General features: G+C 32.5%; 1 protein-coding gene and 1 long non-coding RNA gene across 2 annotated transcripts; both read left to right on the forward strand.

Annotated features, from left to right (window-relative positions):
• The first annotated feature begins 7,598 nt into the window (after nt 1-7,598).
• LOC142608644 (uncharacterized) lies at nt 7,599-8,382 on the forward strand. The gene is made up of 2 exons (XR_012839555.1): nt 7,599-7,885; nt 8,042-8,382. It is a non-coding gene; the product is annotated as an uncharacterized LOC142608644 (long non-coding RNA).
• A 13,343-nt stretch (nt 8,383-21,725) lies between these two features.
• Nucleotides 21,726-22,520, forward strand: LOC142611112 (wound-induced protein 1-like). The gene has a single exon (XM_075783145.1). The coding sequence runs from the start codon at nt 21,792-21,794 to the stop codon at nt 22,296-22,298; it is 507 nt and encodes a 168-aa protein (XP_075639260.1). The 5' UTR covers nt 21,726-21,791; the 3' UTR covers nt 22,299-22,520.
• The last annotated feature ends 264 nt before the right edge of the window (nt 22,521-22,784 follow it).

Consider the following 22,784-nt stretch of genomic DNA (forward strand, 5'->3'; position numbering starts at 1 on the left):
AAGCTATGGATTGGGTTTTGATACTTCAACTAATATGTACAAGGCTGTTCATGTGTTCTACAAAGAAATAGATTTCGACACCATGAGGTACAAATTAGGAACTCAAGTATGGAATTTGGGTTCAGCATCATGGAGAGAGATTTCTAGCATTCCTCCTTATCCTATATGGAAACCTATTTATGTTAATGAAGCCATACATTGGATTGCTGACACTCGATTTGAAATTGGCAATTTTAAGGGCATGATAGTTTCTTTTGACATTGGCAAGGAAGAGTTTCAATTGACTCCTCATCCAGCTGACATTCATATTGACTCTTTTCATCCATGCTACTTAATTAATCTTAGAGGAGATTTGGCAATTGTTGAATCTCAGTCATATTCAGCCAATGTTGTGATATGGGTATTGAAGAATTGGAACACCAGACAATGGGTGAAAGAATTTTCACCATATATAGCAGCCCCCTCTATGTACCTCGGTAATAGTTACATATCTTCTCTATGTCCCTCCGAAAGTGGTCTAATATTTAAGGATGGAGATACTAGTACTGTTGCCCATTGTAATTTGGGGAGTGATGAGGTGGAGTGGTATAAAATTTGTAAAATTATAGGCTCTAAACGAATGGAACTTCTACAAGTCTTTAGCTTCAAGGGCAGCTTGATTTCACTCAAGAGTTACGGCAAATTGATGTGAAAGATGTTGGTCTTCGGCATTAGTTTTATTTGAACATAGCTATCTTAGTTTTGTTATTTATCATCTTTCAGGATATATTAACAATTTTGCTTCATAGCTCATAGATTATTAGAAATTTAGGGAAATTGTTTTGTTTGTAGTTCTAGTGATGCACTTCTTCCATTCTGTTCTTCTTCAGAGTTTGCTATAGATGTCTTTAGTAATTCATACATGTTAGCAGTAAGGATCTTGAATTCTGGAACAACTGGTCATTAATTATATAATTTCAATTGAATTTTATATAGATTATTAGAAATATATACAATAATTTAATACTAACTCTGTAGCTTGAACTTTCTTATGATATATTTTAGGCGAAAATCACATTTTTGTTCTTATATTTTTACGCGATTCCCACTTTGTTCTTATCTTTTGTTTTCACCGTTTTTAGTCTCTAAAATCAAAAAAGCGATCTCGTTTTTGTCCTTACCATTATCTCACGAATGGAAATAGTCTACGAGATAAACAGAGTACATTATTGCAAACTAAATGCTAATGTCGACATTAAAATAATAATATAATATTTTATTTAGCATTTTAAAAATACCACGTCTTCTTTTAAAAACAAAAAAAAAAATTATTTATTAATTTTAATTAAATAAAAAAATTAAAAACATAATCAAAAACTAAAAGTCACATTAATTGAGACCTAAGTATGTTTGGAATAAAAACAACAAGAATACAAATCCAGATCTAAAAACACAAACCCATAAATTAAAATCCAAAAATTAAGAACAACCCAGATCTAAGAACAACAAGAACACATTTTCCTTTATTTGACATTTTCTCTTTTTCTTTTTCTTAGGAAAGAAACACAAAACACAATCCCAAAAAATTAAAATAAAACCAACAAAACACTCCCACAGTCTCTCTCTCTCTCTCTCTCTCTCTCTCGTAAATTCTTTATATCTCTCTAACTCTCAAACTCATCAAAGGCTCTACGATTCATCACCCACCAGTCCTTCTTCTCCGCTGTTCGATCAAGCGACCTTGACTCCCTCAAGCAGCTCTAGGATAAGCTGTACGGAGATGACCCATCAGATGCTTCCACCATCTCCGATCTAATGGTTCTGCAGAACGATACAGGGGAGACTGCCTTGTTCTTGGCCGCAGCCAATAATCTGCATGAAATTTTTAGCTACTTGCTTAGCTTTTCTGATATTCAAACCCTCAAGATCAGGTCCAACTCTGATATGGATGCCTTTCACATCGCCGCTAAGCATGCCCACTTGGGTATGTTAATCTCTGATATGGATGCCTTTCAGATCAGGTCGGAGCTCCATGACCCGCGGTAGGTATCCACGTCGGATCCGATTTCATACATATCTAATTGGGTTTGTGCTCGTGTGTTCTGGGTTTGATTTTCTTGTGCTTGATTTTCTGGGTTTGTATTCTTTGGGTTTTGAAAATTTTGGGTGCTCAAAGTTTAGCTAGAGGGATGGAGAGTAGGAAGAACAATGTTGTTTCGGTTGCAAAGTTTGTTGTTCAGAAGTGGGTTTGTTCAAAATACCGATTTGGTTTTTATTTTTCTACTCAATCTGGGTTTTTTCTCTCATCTCACATTAGATTTTTTAAAAATCTTTTTTTTAACCAGTCTATGGTATTTCTAGGTTTTGGCTAATCGTGTGTGTTTGTGTTTGATATTGCAAGTTGTCTCTTATGTGTGTTTGAACGTGTGTGTTTTAGAATTTAGCTACCGTTTTTTTTTTCTTGTTTTCTTACTCGTGTTTTTCAATCAGATTAACAAATAATTGATTAAGATCAAACGATTCTAGAGTTCACTAGATGTTTTGAGTTTTGAATTTTCTGGGTTTTTGTTCCCTTCTGTTCTTCCTCGAGATAAAGTTAGATCTTTATATGATTTTTTTGTTTTTATTTCTGTTTTTTTTTATTTAGTTAAAATTCATAAATTAATTTTTTTGTTTTTAAAAGATGACGTGGTATTTTTAAAATGTTAAATAAAATATTATATTATTATTTTAGTGCTAACGTCAGCATTTAGTGTGCTAGTAATGTAGAGTTGTCAATTCGGGTTAGCGTGTTGGATTCGTGTCGTGTCAATATAGGGGTATTCGACTAAATAGTTCAACCCTAACTCGACTCATTTAATAATCGTGTCATGATTCTTCAACCTTAACCCGACCTGTTAATAAGGCGAGTTAACCTGACTCAACCCATTTAACACACTTAATAAACAAGTCGTGTTGGGTTGACACGAATGTAACACAACTCATTTCAACTTACATAATATTAAACATAACATTCATCTAAAAATAATTTTTTTACATTTCAAAAGAAGTGCATACACTTCAAGTCTTCAACTCACATTCAAAATAATGTAATTCAATAAAAATATAACATTCATTTAGAAATAAGTTTTTTACACTCCAAAAGAAGTGAATAAACTTCAACCCAAATTCAAAATAATATAGTTTAACAAAAATAAAATAACATAGTTCAACAAAAACAAGTGGACCATATCATGCAATCAAGAAAAACACAAGGCACATGGGTTCAAAGTTTATTGTACAAAAGCATTATGCGGAAAAAATAAACACATGAGAGAGAGAGAGAGAGATAACCGGTTTGAGAGTTGACACTTTGAGTTTGAGAATTGAGCATGAGAAGAGTAGTACGGTTGAAATAAAAAAAAAAAAAAAAAAAAAAAGATATTTATAAGAAGGTTTAGAGATTTAGGGTTTGTAGGGTTTAAAGATCTAGGATTTGTAACGTTTCAATTTCCAATTATATTCCTTGTAAATTTTCGTAATTACGCACTTTTCTTTTTAAATTTAAAATATATGTTGGATATAAAGGTATTTGATAAATCTAAAATAAGATAAATATTTATTTGTTATACGAGTTATATGGGTTGTGTTAAGTGGGTCATTTTGGGTTGACACAAATAAATTGACGTGTCAAACATATCTATTGCGGGTTACGCAGGTTGACCCGCTTATGACACGTTTCTTATCGTGTCGTTTTCGGGTCGACCCGTTTATGACCCAAACCTATTAAGGTCCAACCCTAACCCGAAAAAACATGTGTTGGGTTCGTGTCGTGTTTGCGGGTTAGGTCGAACATTGACACCCCTACAGTAATGCACTCTGTTTACCATGTAAACTATTTTCATTCGTTAGATGACGGTAGAGACAAAAACGAGATCGCTTTTTGTATTTTAAAGACTAAAATTAGTGAAAATAAAAGATATGAACCAAAATGAGAATCGTGTAAAAATGTAGAACGAAAGTGTAGTTTTTGCCTATATTTTAATTGAAAATCTTAGTACACTGGTGCTGTATTTAAGATGTTAATCTTAAATGATTTCTTAGAAGAGTTGGAAGTCCTTTAAACACAAATTGTTTGGTGATCTTGGGGCAAGGATTATGGGCAAGTAAATATTGAAACTGAAAAATACTGCAGTAAAATAATTTTTTAATGTGTGAAAAATACTGTTCATTGGCCTAAAATCACTATTCATTGGCCATGAACAGTGACAGGTGCACGTCCCAAAAAAAAAAGGGTGACTACGTTTCAGCCCAATCCAAACGGTACCTTAACTCTTATTTAAAAAATTAATGCTAGTATCACTTTTTTTTTTTGGCACATTTTTCTATAATTGTCCTATACTTTTATGTCCAATATAATAAAAAGTGACATACTTTGATTAATTTTCTGTCGAATCTACAATATTTTATTTATCAATTATAATTTATTACATAAGTTAATTATGGTAAAGTGTGTAGTTTTAATATTATTGAAAAATTAATAATTTCTTATCATTTTCGCTTGTTTTGAATGACTTCTTATCCGATCCAACTGTGCACTAATCCTATCGTGCCAGAACAAATTCTGATGACTGAATCTCACAAACTTGGGGTTGCTTGATGCTTAGTAAGTACACACTGGTGGCCTGTCAATCTTGCATCACTTGCCCTTGAAAGCCTGCAAAAAAGTACTATGGAGGTGATCCTAGAGTTACCTCGATATAGAAAAGGTGTAAATGTATTTTTAATCTCTATATTTTGACTTGATTTTTATTTTGATTTTTATATTTTATTTTTATTATTTTTAGTCCCTAAACCAATTAACGCGTAATATTTAAGTCTTTACCGTTACCCAACTAACAGAAAATGCTAACATGGCTAACAGAGTTTACTGTTGAGCTGACGTGACCAATAAAATAATATTTAAAAATGACACATCAGCATAAAATAATAATTAAAAAAGATACATCAGCATCCACTAATATTTTGATTTTTTAAAAATTAATTTATCAATTTAAACAAAATGAAAAATGAAAAAAAAACAAAACAAAACAAAATTAGAATCTAGAATACACTAACCCCACAAACCCAGACACAACACAATGCAAAAAGAAGTCTCATGAACCATTCCTCTCCGATCAAACGCCCAATCTGAATTCCTCTCATTTTCGATGGCTAACGTGTAGGTGGCCGCCGAGTGGCAACTTCTCGGCAAGCGTTACTACCGGAAACCGGAACTCTACCACCCGATGTAGTGGAGGCACATCGATCTCAGCCGACACAAAGTCACCTGCGCCCCATTCTGCGATCTGGTCGCTCTCATCTGCAACGATTCTAAGATTGTCTAGCTCTACTCCGAGTTCGCGCTCCGAAAGCTCCGCCTCTTCAACTCCGCCGGCGTTTCCCTCTTCGATGTCGTTTGGAAGAACCTCGGCAGTCGCTTGATCCAAAAGTTTTTCCTTTTGTTATGATTTGAAACAAGGCGTAGGTTGCTGTTGTTCGAGAAAAATGGTATATCCGAAATGTAGGGTTCGAAAACGGAGCGGATTCGAGCGTAGACGACCCAAACGATTCGATTTTCTGAACCTCAATTTTTTGCTTTATGTATTCCAAGTTTGAAATCTGTTTGGGACCGATAGTGTTTTTCCACCGCTCTATTTTTCACTCCGATGCGAAGAGAGAGAGAGAGAGCGGCGTAGCTTTTCCAATAGGAATCTCGGTCCGGTTTCATCTCGGTGGAAGGGAGCTTGTTGGTGGGTGCTGGGTTCGATTGGGTTCGTTGGTTGGGATTGTAGGGTTTGTTGTTGTTGTTGGTCTGATTGGTGTGGGTTTGTTGTTGTTGGTTTGGGTGTGGTTTGATGTTGTTGGTTTAGGTGTGGTTTGGTCTAATCTATTGTTGTTGTTGTTGATGTTCATATTCTTGATTCTGGGTTTGATGTTCATGTTGATGTTCATGTTCATGTTATTGATTCTGGGTTTGTTGTTGTTGATGTTCATGTTCATGTTCATGTTCAATTTTTTGTTTTTAATTTTTTTATTTAATTAAAATTAATTTAAACGCTAATGTGGCAATTTTTTAATGTCAAAATAGATTTTTTAATTATTATTTTACTGTGCCATTAGCCACATCAGCGTTTTCTGTTAGTTGGGTAACCGTAAGGACTTAAATGTCACGCGTTAATTGGTTTAGGGACTAAAAGTGGTAAAAATAAAATGTAGGGACCAAAATAGAAATCGGGTCAAAATGTAAGGACTAACAGTGCATTTATGTCTATAGAAAAAGTTTAGATCACCACAATTTTTACAATTTTTTATTGTAATTTTGATGCAAAAAGGTGTAATTGATAAATAAAAAGGAGAATTATACCTAACCCACCTATGGTTTTGACGAAAATTACTTTGCCTACCCGTGGTTTAAAAAGTATCACTTAACCCACCTATGGTATGTTTTTCGTAACTCACTTTTGTTAAAATCAAGGATAAATATGTATTTTTGTTCAAATTTTATTTTTCCCAAAACAAAAAATAGCACTAACATGCAAGAGAAACAAGATAAAAAAGGAGGGTTTTGTGGTAGAGGTAGTTGAAGAAGAAGAAGAACTAGTAATACAATTCCAAGAGCTTGGAACACATCAACATCAGTCTCTGAATCTGAGATTTCATGCTCTGGGGTTTCTTGATTTGAAGGAGTAATTTCAGCCTTTTTAGACATGTTTTGATTTGGGGAATTAGGGTTTGGACGTTCTTGCTGTACGAACGAGGAGGAGGAGGAATTGGGGATTAGGATTTGGGATTGGGAAGAGAAGGCAGTGGGGTTATGGGTGAAGAAGATAAGGTCACCGGAGGTAATACCAAGGGATTGGAGAGTGGCTTTAGGAGATGACGCGTGGAGCTCGTCTTTGCAGTTTAGGGAGAAATGAAGAGAAGAGGAAGAGGAAGAGGAGAGTGATTGGGAGAGGGTTTGTTTGAGTTGTTGAAGCGTAGAAGAGGGATTTGGGAGTTCAATTTTTATGGTTTGTTTGGATTTGAGGGACCTAAGTCTGAGTTTCATGATTGAGATTTTGGAAAATGAGATTCAGGCAACTGGATCATGCCCTTATTGTAGAGGTAAACCACATTAATTTTCACAAAACCCTCATTTTGATCTTGTTTCTCTTGTATTTTGGTGCTATTTTTTGTTTTGGAAGAAGAAAGACATAATATTTGAGCAAAAATACTTATTTATTACTTATTTTAATAGAGATGGGTTACGAAAAACAAACAAAATATACCATAAGTAGGTGAAGTAATACTTTTCAAATTACGGATAAATAAAGTAATTTTCACCCAAACTATAGGTGGGTTAATGGTAATTTATTACAAATGATGATTTATTGCTCAAAACTTATGACAGAATTATGAAAAAAAAAGTTATAAGGTAATTTGTGTTTTTAAAACAACTGCCTCGATTTAAGTCCCCCTTATTAAACAGATTTGATGTGTCCATCAGTCCTCCACGTGTCAACAATCAGCATACATGTCACCTTTTCCTTACCCATCTTTTCCTTTCACTTAATTTAAAGTTTTTAGACCTCTGACACCTTCAAGTTTCAACCCCAAAGAATTTTTCTTCTCTCTGTGAACATGGATAACAAAGCAAACCCAGTTGAAGCCCTGGAAAATAGTCAAAATATGGGCTCAGAAAAGAGCAATTCACTTAAAAAGCCCATGAGAAGAAGGTCATCACATGGAAGAAGAGCATCCTCATCATCATCACAAAATTGTGCCATCAACATGGCTAAAGCAAGAAGAGAGATTGCACATGCCTTGCATATCCACAGATCCTCATCATCTGCTTCATCATCATCATCATCATCGTGTGTTACAAATGTACAGCCTATATTATTAGGTAACACCTACAATAACTATGATTTTACAAGGCCTAGTTTTGATGGTTCACAATATTGTTATTCATTGATGGAGTCTATGACCATGACCATGCCTATTCCTGATCCCATTTGGTCCACAACTGCACCATCAATATGGGCTGCACCACCACAACCAGGCATGGAAGATGTAGAGTTTGAATGGGGAGAGAACAACCAGGCTTCTCATACTTGGTGGCTGGGGTTTTTGAAGACATTAGATAGCAAATATAATGAGGAACCAAAGTACCCTTTGGGGGCATTGTTTAGCCAGTGTCAGCAGGAAGGTCCAAAAATTGGGGAGCCACCTTTTCTTTATCCAAGTGATCAAAGTGCTTCTCCAGATGAATGGTTGATATTTCCAGCAACAGAAGATCAGGGTGAGATTGTAAATCCACCAAAAAAATGATGGGTTTATTGCTGTAATTGGACTTTTGTAGCACTCAATTTTAGTTCCTATAAATATGTTCTAGGTTTTCAACTTTTTTTTCCCTACCCCAAATATATCTCTTTATCTGTTCTTTATCAATCTTTTATATGCTGGTTCTTTATCAACTTAAGGATGATATATATGTCTATGGAATTGAAAATAGGCTGGTTAGATCTTAGAATGGTACTATGGTAGAGAATGCTTGTAGTAAAGAATGTGGGGTAGTCTTCTGTTGCTAACAAGTGCGTTTAATAAAAGTTACCACTGGGTGTTCCAGTGTTGAGGAGCTCACTCTTAAGGATTTGAAAGGTATAGGTACAGATTTAAATCCCGCAAAGAAAAAAATTACTCGCTCTCTGCTTGTGCTTACTAGAGTCTTGATAGGGCTAGGTGTACTATTATGACTTATCTGAAATTTTACTATCATACGTTTGAGCCCAGCAGGTAGAGTATCGTTATGATCACGTTAAGATAAAAGATGCCAACTGAAGTAACTCCCTTTTCTCATTTTGAGTTCATCAAAAACAATAAAAAATAAAAGGTGTGTTTAATAAAAGATTTAATTCTTTGTTTTGTTTTGTTTTGTTTTATTTTTTTAAAAGATTAAAGTTAAATTGTACCTAAATACAATAAAAATTCATACAATTGCCTTAAATTCAAGCAGACAAACTACAAACCAAAAAATTGTTGGGGGCAAAATGTGTGTTAGAAATTAAAAATTATAATTGATCATTCAAGTCGCTGTCAACTATTTTTTCTATTAGTTTTTTTTAACTTATTTTTTTTGTGTATTGTTTTTTAATTACTTTAATCCACTTCTAACAAACGAGCTGTTGTGCAAATAATTTTTCAAAAGGACACTTTTAATAACTTCCAACGTTTACTTATAACTCCCATTGAAAACTAGATATCAGGGCAATTTTTTTGAGGCAATTCAGGGCAAATACGAACTAAGCAAAATTGGGCTTGGCCATGCCACTTCAATTAAGCCTAACGTGGATGAACTAATATAGACTCATCGAGAACAGGATATGGTACATTTACGCTTTGAAAGCCTGCCAGCCTCGGCTCAAATGAGTCAATCATGCTGGCCCAAATAACAGTCCAACGCCCCATGAGGTTGGCCCCTAAATTGTTCTATGACGGCTCATGGGCCTTGTTGAAGCAAGTTTTGTTTTTTTCTTTTACAAGGGGAGATTCAATAAAAAAAAAAAAAAAAAAAAGGAGTCCTCGCTTGATGAGTTGAACTCTTTTCTTTTTGGCTAAATGCTTAATGAGTTGAACTTGAAAACTTTCTTTGATTTAATAGGATATAGTAATGCAACAGCCAACAGACAACAATTTTTATCAATATTTTTATTACAACAGTTAAGCATGTAGGTTTTCATTCATTCTTTTTAGGGACTATCATACGAACATTACTTTATTATCTATCATTTACAATTGATCACACCTTGACAATTGTGGAATATTTTGTGAAAATTATTGTGACTTTAGACTTATTGAATTGAATAATAGCATATTTCCAACCTAATTTTATGAAACTTATACATAATATACTTATGAAGAAATAAAAGGAAAAAGAAAAATAGGCAACGGGCTTAAGAAACCTAATCCTTTAACCTGTTACATGAACCCTGATAGTAATACTAGACACTTATTCGAGTTAATTGAGTCAAATGTTAGTATGTGATATAATGGAAGTTGTTGTTGTTGTTGGTTTTTTTTTTTTTTTTTTTTAATTGAGAGTACTTGCAGACCTAATAAAGTATATTGACCTAAAATAAGGATCATCCTCTTGGACTATAATACCTTAACAGCTTAACAGTCTAAAACCTCAAGGAAGATAACCTATATGTCAAAGTCTTCATTCTTCAATAATAATAAAATTCTGGCTTAGTTTTGAGTAGTCTGATCATGACAGTATGAAAGTAGCTGGCTGAATATGAGCTTTTGGGTCAAAGGTCTATTATTTGCTGAGCATTTGGTAGGTCTATTCATTGACTATGAATGAAAGCGAACATTACACGCTTGGAGGCATGCATATATATAAATAATTATGTGATCTTATACTAATATAAGTTATAATATGTTTCTCAAAAAAAAAAAAAAAGTTATAATATAAGTTTTTCCTTTTGTATTTGGTGTGCTAGTCACTGCTAGTTGCAATTAGGTTTCATTGGGGTGGTCCTATAAGTTGTAACATTATGTATTGTACTTGGGGCATTTATTGGGTTTGGTCCGGTTGGACCCTTCTTTTGCTAAAATGTGCAGTTGTTATTGAAAAGGATAGGAGAAAAAACTAGGGTAAATTATAGGGATTTTTTTTTGGTGCCTAAAATGTGAAAGTTCAATTTTGGTCTTACAAATTAAAAAAAAAAAAATTGTAATTTGGTTCCTATAATTTGAAAAAGATAACAATTTTTCTCATACAGGTTCATTTTGATTTTGCTCCCCTAAAATGTGAGCTTGGTTCAATCTTGACCCCTTGAATATGTAATTAATTCGACTTGGTCACTAACATATGAGCACCATTTCGTTAATAAACTAAATAGAAAGATAGACGGAGATATCAAATTATACCATATTTGAAATGCAAAGACTAAATATAGACTTACACCAACATTCTAGAACAAAAAGTATATCTAAGTAGATCAAATTATTATCCGTGTACTAAAATTAAACTTTTTCTTCAATTTGTGACTTCGAATATTTGGATTGTGAAGTGCACAAGAAAAATCACACGAACTTCTCATAATTAAGGGTAGTGGTTACAATTACATACCTAAAATTCCACCCAAGATGAAGGAAATTCAAAACAAGACCCAAAACGGAGGCAATTATACCTCTCATTATTGTGGTCACAATAAGCCGAATCAATCAGCTAAATTCAGTTTAAAAACACTATAATACTATAGTGCGGGGCCTATATATTGGGGAATCCAAATTACAAATATGTATTAGATAAATATCTAGATATTTGGTTATTTACTGACTTAGGTATCGGGGCTCTTACGTTGGGACTTATCCTATGGGTTTCTTCGATTCTTTTTTTTTTTTTTTTTTTTTGCGAGTGATTGAGTTCAGATTGACTGTGACGTTCTCTCTCTCTCTCTCTCATATGCATATTTCACCTTTGCATAGTCATCACCAACCAATATGCAGTTGAATGCACGTATCAGCAGGAGATGAGAGCTCACCTCCTGGGTGTATTTATCATCACGAATGGCTTTGAATCATGCAAGTCTTCACGTGCAATGTGACTTAGCAACCATATAGATTGACACCCAATACCTAACACACTCATTGGATCACCTTCATGCACGATTGATGATCCAATCTCAATGCTCTAAGATCCTTTCATTTCATTGAAAGAGACTGAACCAAACTCATCTTTGACTCCAATTTGAATCTCTCTTCTTCCAGTCGATCCTTGAAAGAACTCTCATTATTCACCTCAAGTTTAGGTCTGACAAAAATTTGAAGCTGACTCTTTAGTCTCTAACAAACACCACATGATTTGGGTATTGCAGTGGGCCAGTATATATATAGATTTATCTACTCCTTGATTGTTTTAATTTTATTTGACAATCTGGAGAATAATAGTACTCAAGCAAAACTTGGCTCAATTAATAAATTAACGAGACCAACCTTATCTTTTGTTAATTTCAGTTTTTGGTGAGTCAAAATAGAAAGGTCAAGTTTACGTGGAATTCTCACATTAAAAAAAAAAAAAATTTATGTGGAATTTTTTAATGTAGATGTTTGGTCAAATTATGTTCAGCATAATTGTTTTTTATTAATTCTGTCTCGGTTATTTTTTAAATGGGACAAAGTTATACCTAGTTTTTCTTTAATACATTTTAGCTTTGTTTGATTGGGGAAGAAAAAGTGAAGAACAGAAAATAAATAGATGAAATAAAGTTGAATTAAGGAAAATTAGGTAGAAGGGATAAAAAAATTGAGAGAAAATATATATCCTTTCTTTGTTTGGTAGGAAGGCAAAAAATAAAGAAAGAAATAATAGTTTATTTTATTTACTATTGTATTCCTATTATTTGAAGGGGGAAAGAAACTAGTTTTAGGGGAAATGCTACTCATTTGATTCCTATTATTCCTATTATTTTTCTTCCAATTTTCATTTTGATTTTGGAGATTGCATTTTGTGGGTTTGGATAAAAATTCTACTCATCTCCACTTTCCATTTAAACCAAATGGATGAAAATTTCAATCTCTGCCATATTTTCCTTCTCCCATTTTTTGCTCTCTAAAATTACCTCAAACATATAACTTTTTAAGTGGGGGAGAAGGGGAATTTGAATCTTACATGTATTCATTGGAAATAGCATAAATACCCTAGTTTGTCTAGCTTCATTCCTCTAATTAAAAAAAATTTAGCTCAAGTCTTGAACACAAAATTGTGATCTATATGCATTTTGAAAGCCACTAGACATCCCAAGCAATAACAGGTCAATGGAAGCATGAGAAGACTCTTATCTCAATTATATGTATGGATTTAGTGGATGAAAATGGGGCTGAGAGGAGAAGATAGATCGAGCAAGATAAATGCCATAAATGCATATCTCCTTTAAGGGATCTTCCACACATTCTACCAGACAAGAAAACTCAAAAATCCAGCAATGATTCGAAGAAGACACGGAAGTGACCAGTTCCCATCCATATGAGCTTTCAATTCATTGTACACTCAATAATTTTGTTGTGTGGGCTAGCTATAGCCTTTAAGGTTTGGAGAATGTCCAAACTCCATGTACACGAGGGTTTCTAGGCTGGATCCAACTGTTACTATTAAATGAATAGCTATATATGTACTATGGAATATCATTTATAAAATTATAAATATATAATTGGAAAAAAAAAAGCAAAAATTAAGAAGAAAATGTTATGGTTAGCCTTAATTAAACTATATTCTATTGATTTGCAGGCCCACTCCAAATATGGGCAATTCGCATGATTTGATTGGGATCATTTGCAATATTTCATGTTGTTTACCTTCACATCATTGTGATTGTACTACATTATATTTCTTTAGGTAAGTGATATATAAAGGAAGCCTTAATTTAGTTAATAAGAAAAGCCCCAAATTTCTTTTTATTACATTTGTATATTAGTTCTCTTTCTCTTAATGACATTTTTTTTTTCCAGAGAGATAATAGGAGAGAGATGGGGTTCGAACCATTGGTATGAAATTATGAATACCACAAATGAATGAATGATGTTATTACCACTAAACTATTACTTGAATCTCAATAACCCTATATTTAGATGGAAAAAAAAAAGAACACAAATTAATAATGGTTTTTTTCCCCCACTAACCAAGAAGTCAAGAACATGTATGGTCAAACTAATGACTCCATTGTAACATTTACATTCTTATGCTACGGAAATAAATAATGAATTTGTCATGTAATTTCCTAATGTCCCAAAACATGTTTAGACCTTAGAGCTGTTTAATCACCTCTTTTCCTCGATTATATTCTAAGTGCAAAACAGTTTGATAGAATGCAAAAGCTTACTATTTGCAATTTAATACAGTGACGATCGAGCAAGGTCTGCAACTTTGTCCGCCAAAGAACATGGTTGCTTTCTGGCTTCAAAATGTCATAATCCATTATTGTATTAACTCCTGTGTAACATAACACGAAATCACAAAACTGTACATACACAGAACCATTTTCTCTCTTTACTGTATTGGTTCTTTGATGTAGAACAGACACATAGCCGGCTGAATGCTAGAGCAAAAAATGCGGTCGCCTAAGGCCCTAAGCAAAAAAAAAAAAAAAATGCCCCCAAATTTTAACCAATAGAATTATTTATAATAAATAAATAAAATAATATTTTTTTACTAGATGAAAAACAAATAAAAAAGAGAAAAAAATGTAACGTTTACAATATTTTTCACAACACTTTTATAACTAATGTTAAGTAGTAAGTTGTTATTGATGACAAAAAAATAATTATAGTGATATTTTCAAATAGAAAACAAAAAGCAACTTAAAACCTAGAATTTGTTATAAAAAAATATTGTGAATATTGCACTTCTAAAAAATTATAATAATAAGAGTTGAGTTAGCAAACTTTTACTAGTTCTCATTTAAGTCTATCACTTACACCGCTTTTTTACTTACCACTATCAATTTGCCACATCAATAAGTATGAAAAATTTTGTCAAACTTTTTCTATTTATAAAATTTCTAAAAAAAAAAAGAAAATATTTTACGTAGTTTATATTAATTAGTAGTAATTTTGCATCTAATACAAGATAATTAATTTTTGCCTTAGACCCCCAAATACATCAAGCCACCCCTGAACAGACAGCACATGTCTTCTTAGAGCAGTAAGAGCGCCGGAAGTCACAACATAAAATCAAAGAAGGGGTAAATGGGTGCTAATAGAGGTCATCAGGGTAACAGTGTCAGAATTGCATGAAATTTGGTAGGTTGAAAGGAAACAGCATTCTGGTCTAGACTCATCATAGCCTTGAGCGTCGCCTAAATTTAGACAAATTCCTTCGTTAAGGCATCGAAAAAAATATTTTTGCTATTTATAGTAATATTTGTTTTTCCTTAATAACTTTTAGTTTAAAAGTCAGAATAATGTCCCGTCTATTTTTGGACGTCTCTTAGAGTCAATATTTACAATTTCCGCAGTTATCTAAATTTTGCTATTTTTGGCAAAAGTCACTATTTTGCCACCTAATTACGTGATTAGCGCGGATTAGGATTTCTGGGTGTTTTCATAACCGTCATAGGGTTTCTTTTACTATTTAAACATATTGTAGCCTTGAGGGCAATTCAGTTTTTAGATTTATAAAAATACAAACTTCGTCTATTTCTCTTTGGTGGATTCCAGGACCTTATTACCCTGTGGATTTTAGAGACCCCTCGTGGATTCATGGTTTTCATTCAGAAGCTAACATGTTTAGTTTCTTTTCCCTTTAGAAAGTAACATGGTGTTAGTAGAGGCCATCGGAGTAACAGTGTTAGAATTGCATGAAATTTAGCAGGTTGAAGGGAAACGGCATTCTGATCTAGACTCATTACTACCTTGAGCGTAGCCTAAATTTAGGAAAATTCCTTTGTTAAGACCCCAAAAACAATGTTTTTGCTATTTATAATAATATTTGTTTTTTCTTAATAACTTTTAGTTTAAAAGTTAGAATAAGGTCTCGTTTGTCTTGGGACGTCTCTTAGAGACAGTATTTTCAATTTCCGCAATTATCTAAAATTTGCTATTTTTGGCAAAAATCACTATTTTGCCACCTAATTATGTGATTAGCGCGGACTATGGTTTTTGGGCGTTTTCATCGCCGTCCTAGGGTTTCTTTTATTATTTAAACATATTGTAGCCTTGAGGGAAATTCAATTTTTTAGATTTATAAAAATATAGACTTTGTCATTTTCTCTTTGGTGGATTCTAGGACCTTATTACCTTGTGGATTCAAGGTTTGCATTTAGAAGTTAATGTGTTCAGTTTCTTTTTCCATTCAGAAAGTAACTTGTTTGTTTTCTTGTAGCTTCCATGACATCATTCTTTGTATCATCCCTATCGATTGATAAAGAAAAAGAAGTAAAAGAAACCAAGAACCATAATTCTAAAGTATAATGTCATTCTTTATGATAATTCATGTCTATGATTCGAACATCACCTCCCCCTCCTCTACTATTTATATATATATATATATATATATAAAATGGTTAGATAATGGATTTTGGATACAAGTATAAGTGTATAACCACCTTCCATTAAATGATTGAGATAAGGCACATAATAAGATAGGAATTTTGTTAGGTATTTTTCAAGAAATTAGTTTAATAGAAAAAGTTTCATTCATTTACTGGTAAATTAAATAAGATGTACCGTTTATGAAAATGAAAGCATTACAAGTTTTGTCTGCTTACCATTAATATCGATAACTTTTTTAATTATGAATAAAGATTAGGTACCAGAATAGTAATGTGGTATTTTCTTCCCTCACATGAATGATGAATCCTACTATTAATTTAATTGATGAACTTACTATTACGTGAAATGAGGAAATATCACTTCACTAAATTCCTAGAGCACTTAATAATTAATCTCTAATAATCAATTTTATTTTTACGAAGAATATAGAAAAATTATTTGGTACTTGGTATTTCTTTTTCTCAATTCCACATGAACGATAAATCCCATCATAAATATAATTAGTGGATAAAAGCCAAATCTAATAAATAGCAGAATGATTTTAACTGTAAGTCTATGCAAAAATTTGTAATTAGATCAATTAACAAACAGTAAGTGTCTTCTCAAAAAAAAAAAAATGGTAAGTGAGTTTTAGTTATTTTAACTAGTAAAGTTGCTTACCATATGTCGAATAAGTAATTTGGAGTTTAGACCTATCTATACCAAAAATCTATTAATGTCTTAACTTGGTAAAGTTCAATTATATAGAGTTGAAGAAGATATCTAGTTATTGTACATGCATGGTTGAATCTAGAAATCTAAGACTCAACATGTAATTTTGATACTGGTATTTACTTATTTAATAGTCTTAAAAAGAAGTTGGAGCAAGAGTGCAAGACACTATGCGGATCTCGATGATACACACAGCCCACTGAAAGAGACATGGATGTGGTGGCCACCTCCATTGGTTGCTTTCGGAAATGACAAGCGAGTTTAACGGTAAACTTTAAAACAGGCCCAGTATCTTTTGAGCCTCTGCCATTCTTTTTCGAAAATAACCAGAATTCTTCCTCAATTCTTCCACTTAATTGTTAATTAATCAAATCATATTTCCCTTTCAAGTGAAAAAGAAATTTTGGAGTTTTAAGATAAAGATAGACGAGGATGTTGATCTACTCCTTGATTCTCCAAATAAAATTAATTAATTTTGGAGTAGTAATAGGCTACTAGTTTAGTTGCACTGTTTCACTCGATGTGTTTTCTTCTTGATCTTAGAGTTTGTTCTTGATGCTTATAGTTGTTTTACTATCCTTTTTATTTTTCTTTTTTTGAAGGGATTTTTTTATGGAAAAAGTTTTTTATATTTAATTTATTAGAAGTGAATTTTGAAATTTAACCGATGGATTATATGTTCTTAATATGCATCTTAAAATTCATTCAAATTAGATGTTATTTATTATTCAATAAATAAAATTAATTTTTATGCATAATTTTAGACTATAAAGACTTAAAATTTAAACATTTGATTGATAACATAACTATTAATAGTTTATTTTTATTTTTTTTTTGAAAATTTCCAAGCATGGAGGATATAATAGGACAAATTTTAGAATATTTTGAAAATCTAACCGTTGGATTGTATATTATTTACACTTTTAATACACATGTCAAATTTTGTATCAATTAGATATTATTTACTATATAATCTATAAGCTTATATTTTATGCATAATTTTAAATTACAAAAACTTTAAATTTAAATAATTTATTGATGACATAGTTATTAATTTTTAATCTTCTAAAAATTTTGCAAGCATTGAAGGTATAAGAAGAAAATGTAATCTAATGGTTGATTTGTCAAAATTCACCTCCAATAAAAATATATTGAGTGAGGTTGTGGCTTTAGATTACAATCAATTTTATAGCTAAATTTTTTTCGAACAAAGTTTAGCTATAAAATTGATTGTAGCCTAAGGTTACAACCTTATTTAATATATTTTTAATAGAGGTGAATTTTGACAAATCCATCATTAGATTACATTTTCTTCTTATATCCTTCATGCTTGCAAAATTTTTATAAAATTAAAGATCAATAGCAATGTCATCAATAAATTGTTTAAATTGCAAGTTTTTGTAGTATAAAATTATACATAAAATATAATATTATAGATCTTATAGTAAATAATATATGATTGACACAAAATTCAACATGTGTATTGAGAGCTTAAAGAACATGCAATTCAAGAGTTATATTTAAAAAAAAAATATGTAGTAATTTTTATTTTATTGAGTAATTTTGTAGCTACAACCAATTTTATAACTAAATTTTGTCTAATTTTGTCCGATATAATAAAGATATATATTGAGTAAGGTTGTAACCCTATGCTACAACCAATTTTATAGCTAATTGTCTGATATAATAAAGACATGCAATCCAACAGTTAGATTTTCAAATTTTACATCTAATAAAAAGATATAAAATGATTTTAAAAAGTTTTTCTCCGCATTAGCTAGTTTGGAAAGAAACATTTTCCTTGCTTTACTACCCTTAATGGTCTTTTAGGGTATCAACTATTGATTTCAAAATGTTAAGTAAAAAGCAAGTTATTCTAGAAACAAACATTTTAGTATTATTCGTACCATCTATCCATTTATATATATATATATATATATATATATATATATATATATATATATATATATATATATATATCAAAGAATTGTCAAAATTTTAAAATCTCTATAATGGAGAAATCCTACAAACTCTAGGATCTCAACCCAGGGATCATTTGATAAAAATTAAGAGAAAAAAAACTATTATAATTTCAATTAGTTGGAGAAGGAACTCATGTTTTTATAATTAGTTTTTCTTTGGGTCTTATATTCTATCATATACATTTCTTTTAGTAATGATATCATCATTTTGTGGAATTCATTTGCATTAAAATTCTAATTGGATTTACATGTAACATTTTTATGTGTCTAAATAGGTCTTTCGTATAAATTAAATGAGTGTTTGTTATTTTTTAGGTAATAAAGAGACAATGAGGATATCTATTATAATGATTTATGACATTGAGGATATATATTATAAGCCATATAAGTTTATATAAGCATTAAAATGTTCACTATTCCAATTTGTTGAGCTTTGGGGAGCAACCAGACTCCTTAACTAATTTTTTATGAGATTAATTATTCTCATCTTTTCCTCGTTTAGGAGTTTGAGAGGAGGAGAAGGAATGAAAAATTAAACTCAATTTTCAACCCCTCCAAATTTGGTAGAAATGGGATGGAATGAACTATGTTTTAATAAACTTTTATTTGAAGTCGAATAATATCATTGCTTTTGTGTGTGTGTGTGTGTGTGTGTGTGGCATATTAAGATAGATAACATAATAGTAACGTTGTTACATTATAATAAATAAATAAAAGCATTTTCAATCATCTCCCAAACAATGTTACTTTTTATTACATCATTTTCCTTAGAAATATCCAAACAAGAGAGGGATAATTTGTTTTTGTCATTTTTTATTTATTTTATCTATTGCCTTGCATTACATTCCTTTATAAATTACCAAACATAATTCAAAGATGAAACTAAGTTTACGTACACAAATGGTTCCACCCTCCATTGAAGCCTCCTCACTGGTATTTCCACCAATGTTAGAATTATGTTTACACCAATGGAGGGGAGGGGGGGGATTTAGGGTGTGTTTAGATACTGTTTATTATGCTGAAACTTAAAACTTATTACTGAAAGTACTGGAGATAAAAGTAAAAGTTAGTTAAAATAGTACAGTAAAACTCATGAATAGTGCCAAAAAGTGCAATGAAACCCATGAATAGTAGCAAAAATAAGTTGAATAGTAAAATAATTTTAATTTTTAATCGGTTCCCAAATATACACTTAATATCCCATTGAAACCTCCTCCACCTGGATTTCCTTCTTTCTTTGTGCAAATGGTCATATGAGCACCATATTTAGAATATACGCATCAATATAAATGTAAGAATTCAAAGATTTTTTTCTGTAAACCTTTATATAAAGTTATAAACACACCATATTAAAAAATTCGCTTTGTTTTTCTCCTTGTTTCTAGATTTTTCCCACCTAATAGACTACTGCACTCGGACTCCAGAAAGAACAAAATTCAAGTTCTAAAAGTCAATTTAAAGCATAAAAAGCCACAAAAAAGACAGAAGAATAATGCTATGATGGCAATTTTGGCAAAAGTGAGTGGTCAATTTATGAAAATGTAGACAATAGAGAGTAGATCATGACATCTTGTATTGTATATAACCATATATCCACTATACCAAAATACCATTACAAAACCACAACGTTTTTCCCTAGAAAAGCATTGGGTTTAGTATATTTCTTATTGGGTTATTAGAGCATCCACAACAGATGTGGTATGAAAAATGCCATTTTGGCACATCAAAAACCTATTTTATTATTTTACCATATCATTTTACAACATTCCATTTATCAGATATTTTATAATTCAATTCTATATATTAAAATTATATTTACTATACATTAAAATAATATATTATCTTCTCCCTTTATCATCAACAACAGCAACAACATCAACAACACAACCACTAGCCACCAATATCCACTGCCGCAACAACACCTCTACTGCAAACCAACCACCACAATTACTTACCAATATGGCAATATCAGATCAACCCAAATTGCAGCCAAAAAAAAAAAACTCACAGATTGAATAGATTGCAACCAAACCCATTCCATTTGATTCGATCCGATCCGAACCCCAACTCCACGGGCCCGACCCGAATAAAAACCGGGTTTCATCGTCGTCGATAAGCATGATCATGACGAACACTCCGGCGGCAGACCTCACCCTCACGAACCTTGTTTACTGCTCGCACGCTAATCTTCATGGCTTTGCCATCCCTGGCACCAAGCTCTACCTTGCCTCCATCGCCGATTCCTCATGAACCTCGCTTACTGCTCGCACGCTGATCTTCATGGCTTCGCCATCCCTGGCACCAAGCTCTACCTCGCCTCTATCGCCGATTCCTTTGTTCTTTCTCTGACAGGATGAAGATCTGTTTGGTTTGTGATGATTCCATTTTTGGGTTTTGTTTTGAACTGGGAGTTGGAGTTTGATTTGAGGTGCAAAGAGAGAAGAAAGAAGATTTTTGGGTTTGATTTGAGGTGCAAAGAGAGAGAAAGACGTTTGAGGTTGAGGGAGAACACCGGTTGGGAGAGAGACAGATTGTGAGGAGAAAAAAAAATCAATTAAAGAAGTGAGAGGAGAGAGAAAAGTTGCATAAAAAAATAATAAACCGGAATGCTAGATTCGTCCTTACCGTGGCAAAATGCAACGGTACTATTCACATGTGGCAAAAATTATGAGATTTGGAACATCTGATAAAGGGGGTTTTTTGGTGTTTAGTGTGCCAAATGTGCCAAATATTTGGCATTTGGCACATTTAACACATCTAGTGTGGATGCTCTTTAAGAATTTTTAAAGATTATTTTAGCATTAGGTAACCGATGTCTTTAGAACAAATGGTATCTAAAAATAAAGTGTCTTCGGAGCAAATCAAAACCATACGATTTTCCATCCCCACCACTATTGTCATCTTTAAACAATAATTGGCACTATACAGAATACAGTACACCCTTTTATCTTCTTCACTCCTATAAATTGGCTGAGCTAGCCATACACCATGCACTGAAAAATCAATCCAATTCTAACAAAATCTTAGTAACCCACCTCACTCGTTCTTTCACTTCCCAAAAATATGGCAACCCCCAATTACAACGATATTGAATCTCCAATAATATTGTTTGAGTCCATTCCAGATGCTAAGCCAAAGCCGGAAGTGCAAAACAGGGCAATTGTGGAAGCACTTTACAAGGCATTGGCAAATGGTCAAATTGAGACTGCGACTAAGCTCCTAGCTAGTGACCTCGAATGGTGGTTCCATGGACCTCCAAAACGCCACCACATGATGCGTGTGCTCACCGGGGAATCAACCTACAAAGAGTTCACTTTTGAGCCTAAGAGTATCACTGTTATTGGTGATGATAGTGTGATTGTTGAGGGATGGGAAGGAGCACATTACTGGGTTCACTTGTGGACTCTAAAAGATGGTCTAATTACAAAATTTAGAGAGTATTTTAACACATGGCTCACAGTGCAGGAACTGAGGCCATGGGAAGTTAGGCAAAAGAGTGCCACACTGTGGCAGAGCCAGCCTCGGGATCTTTATGAACGGTCTTTGCCGGCCCTTATGATTGCTATGTAGAGAGCTGGTTATTGTGGTTGTAAGTTGTAAGCTCAATAGTATCAAGCGCTAGTTGAGCGGTAATAGCATCTTTTGTAGTGTCTAGTGTTTGTGTTCGAATCCATTTTCTCTTCTCCTACTATCTATCTAGCTATCTCAACGAAAAAAAAAAAAAAAAATTGTAGGCTTGGTTTAATGGCTTGAACCATGATGAAAACTAGATACATATGTATGTTAACTCTCTCTCTCTCTCTCTCTCTCTCTCTATATATATATATATATATTTTTTTTTTCCTGAATTTTTCACTTTTTTATAAATACAATTATATTTTAATCAACTTTCACTAAATTAGTAACGTGCTCATCCAAGTTACATCAACGTACAACAATAAAGTACTGAATTGAAAGTGGCTTAAAACGAGTGTGAATAGAACAATATGAGGAATTGTTTATGATAAAAATTTTCTAGAAGAAAGTGTTTCCAATTACAAGGATTGCATTGGAATG

The sequence above is a fragment of the Castanea sativa genome, chromosome 9 (genome assembly GCF_040712315.1).
Source record: "Castanea sativa cultivar Marrone di Chiusa Pesio chromosome 9, ASM4071231v1".
NCBI classification, from domain to species: Eukaryota; Viridiplantae; Streptophyta; class Magnoliopsida; order Fagales; family Fagaceae; genus Castanea; species Castanea sativa.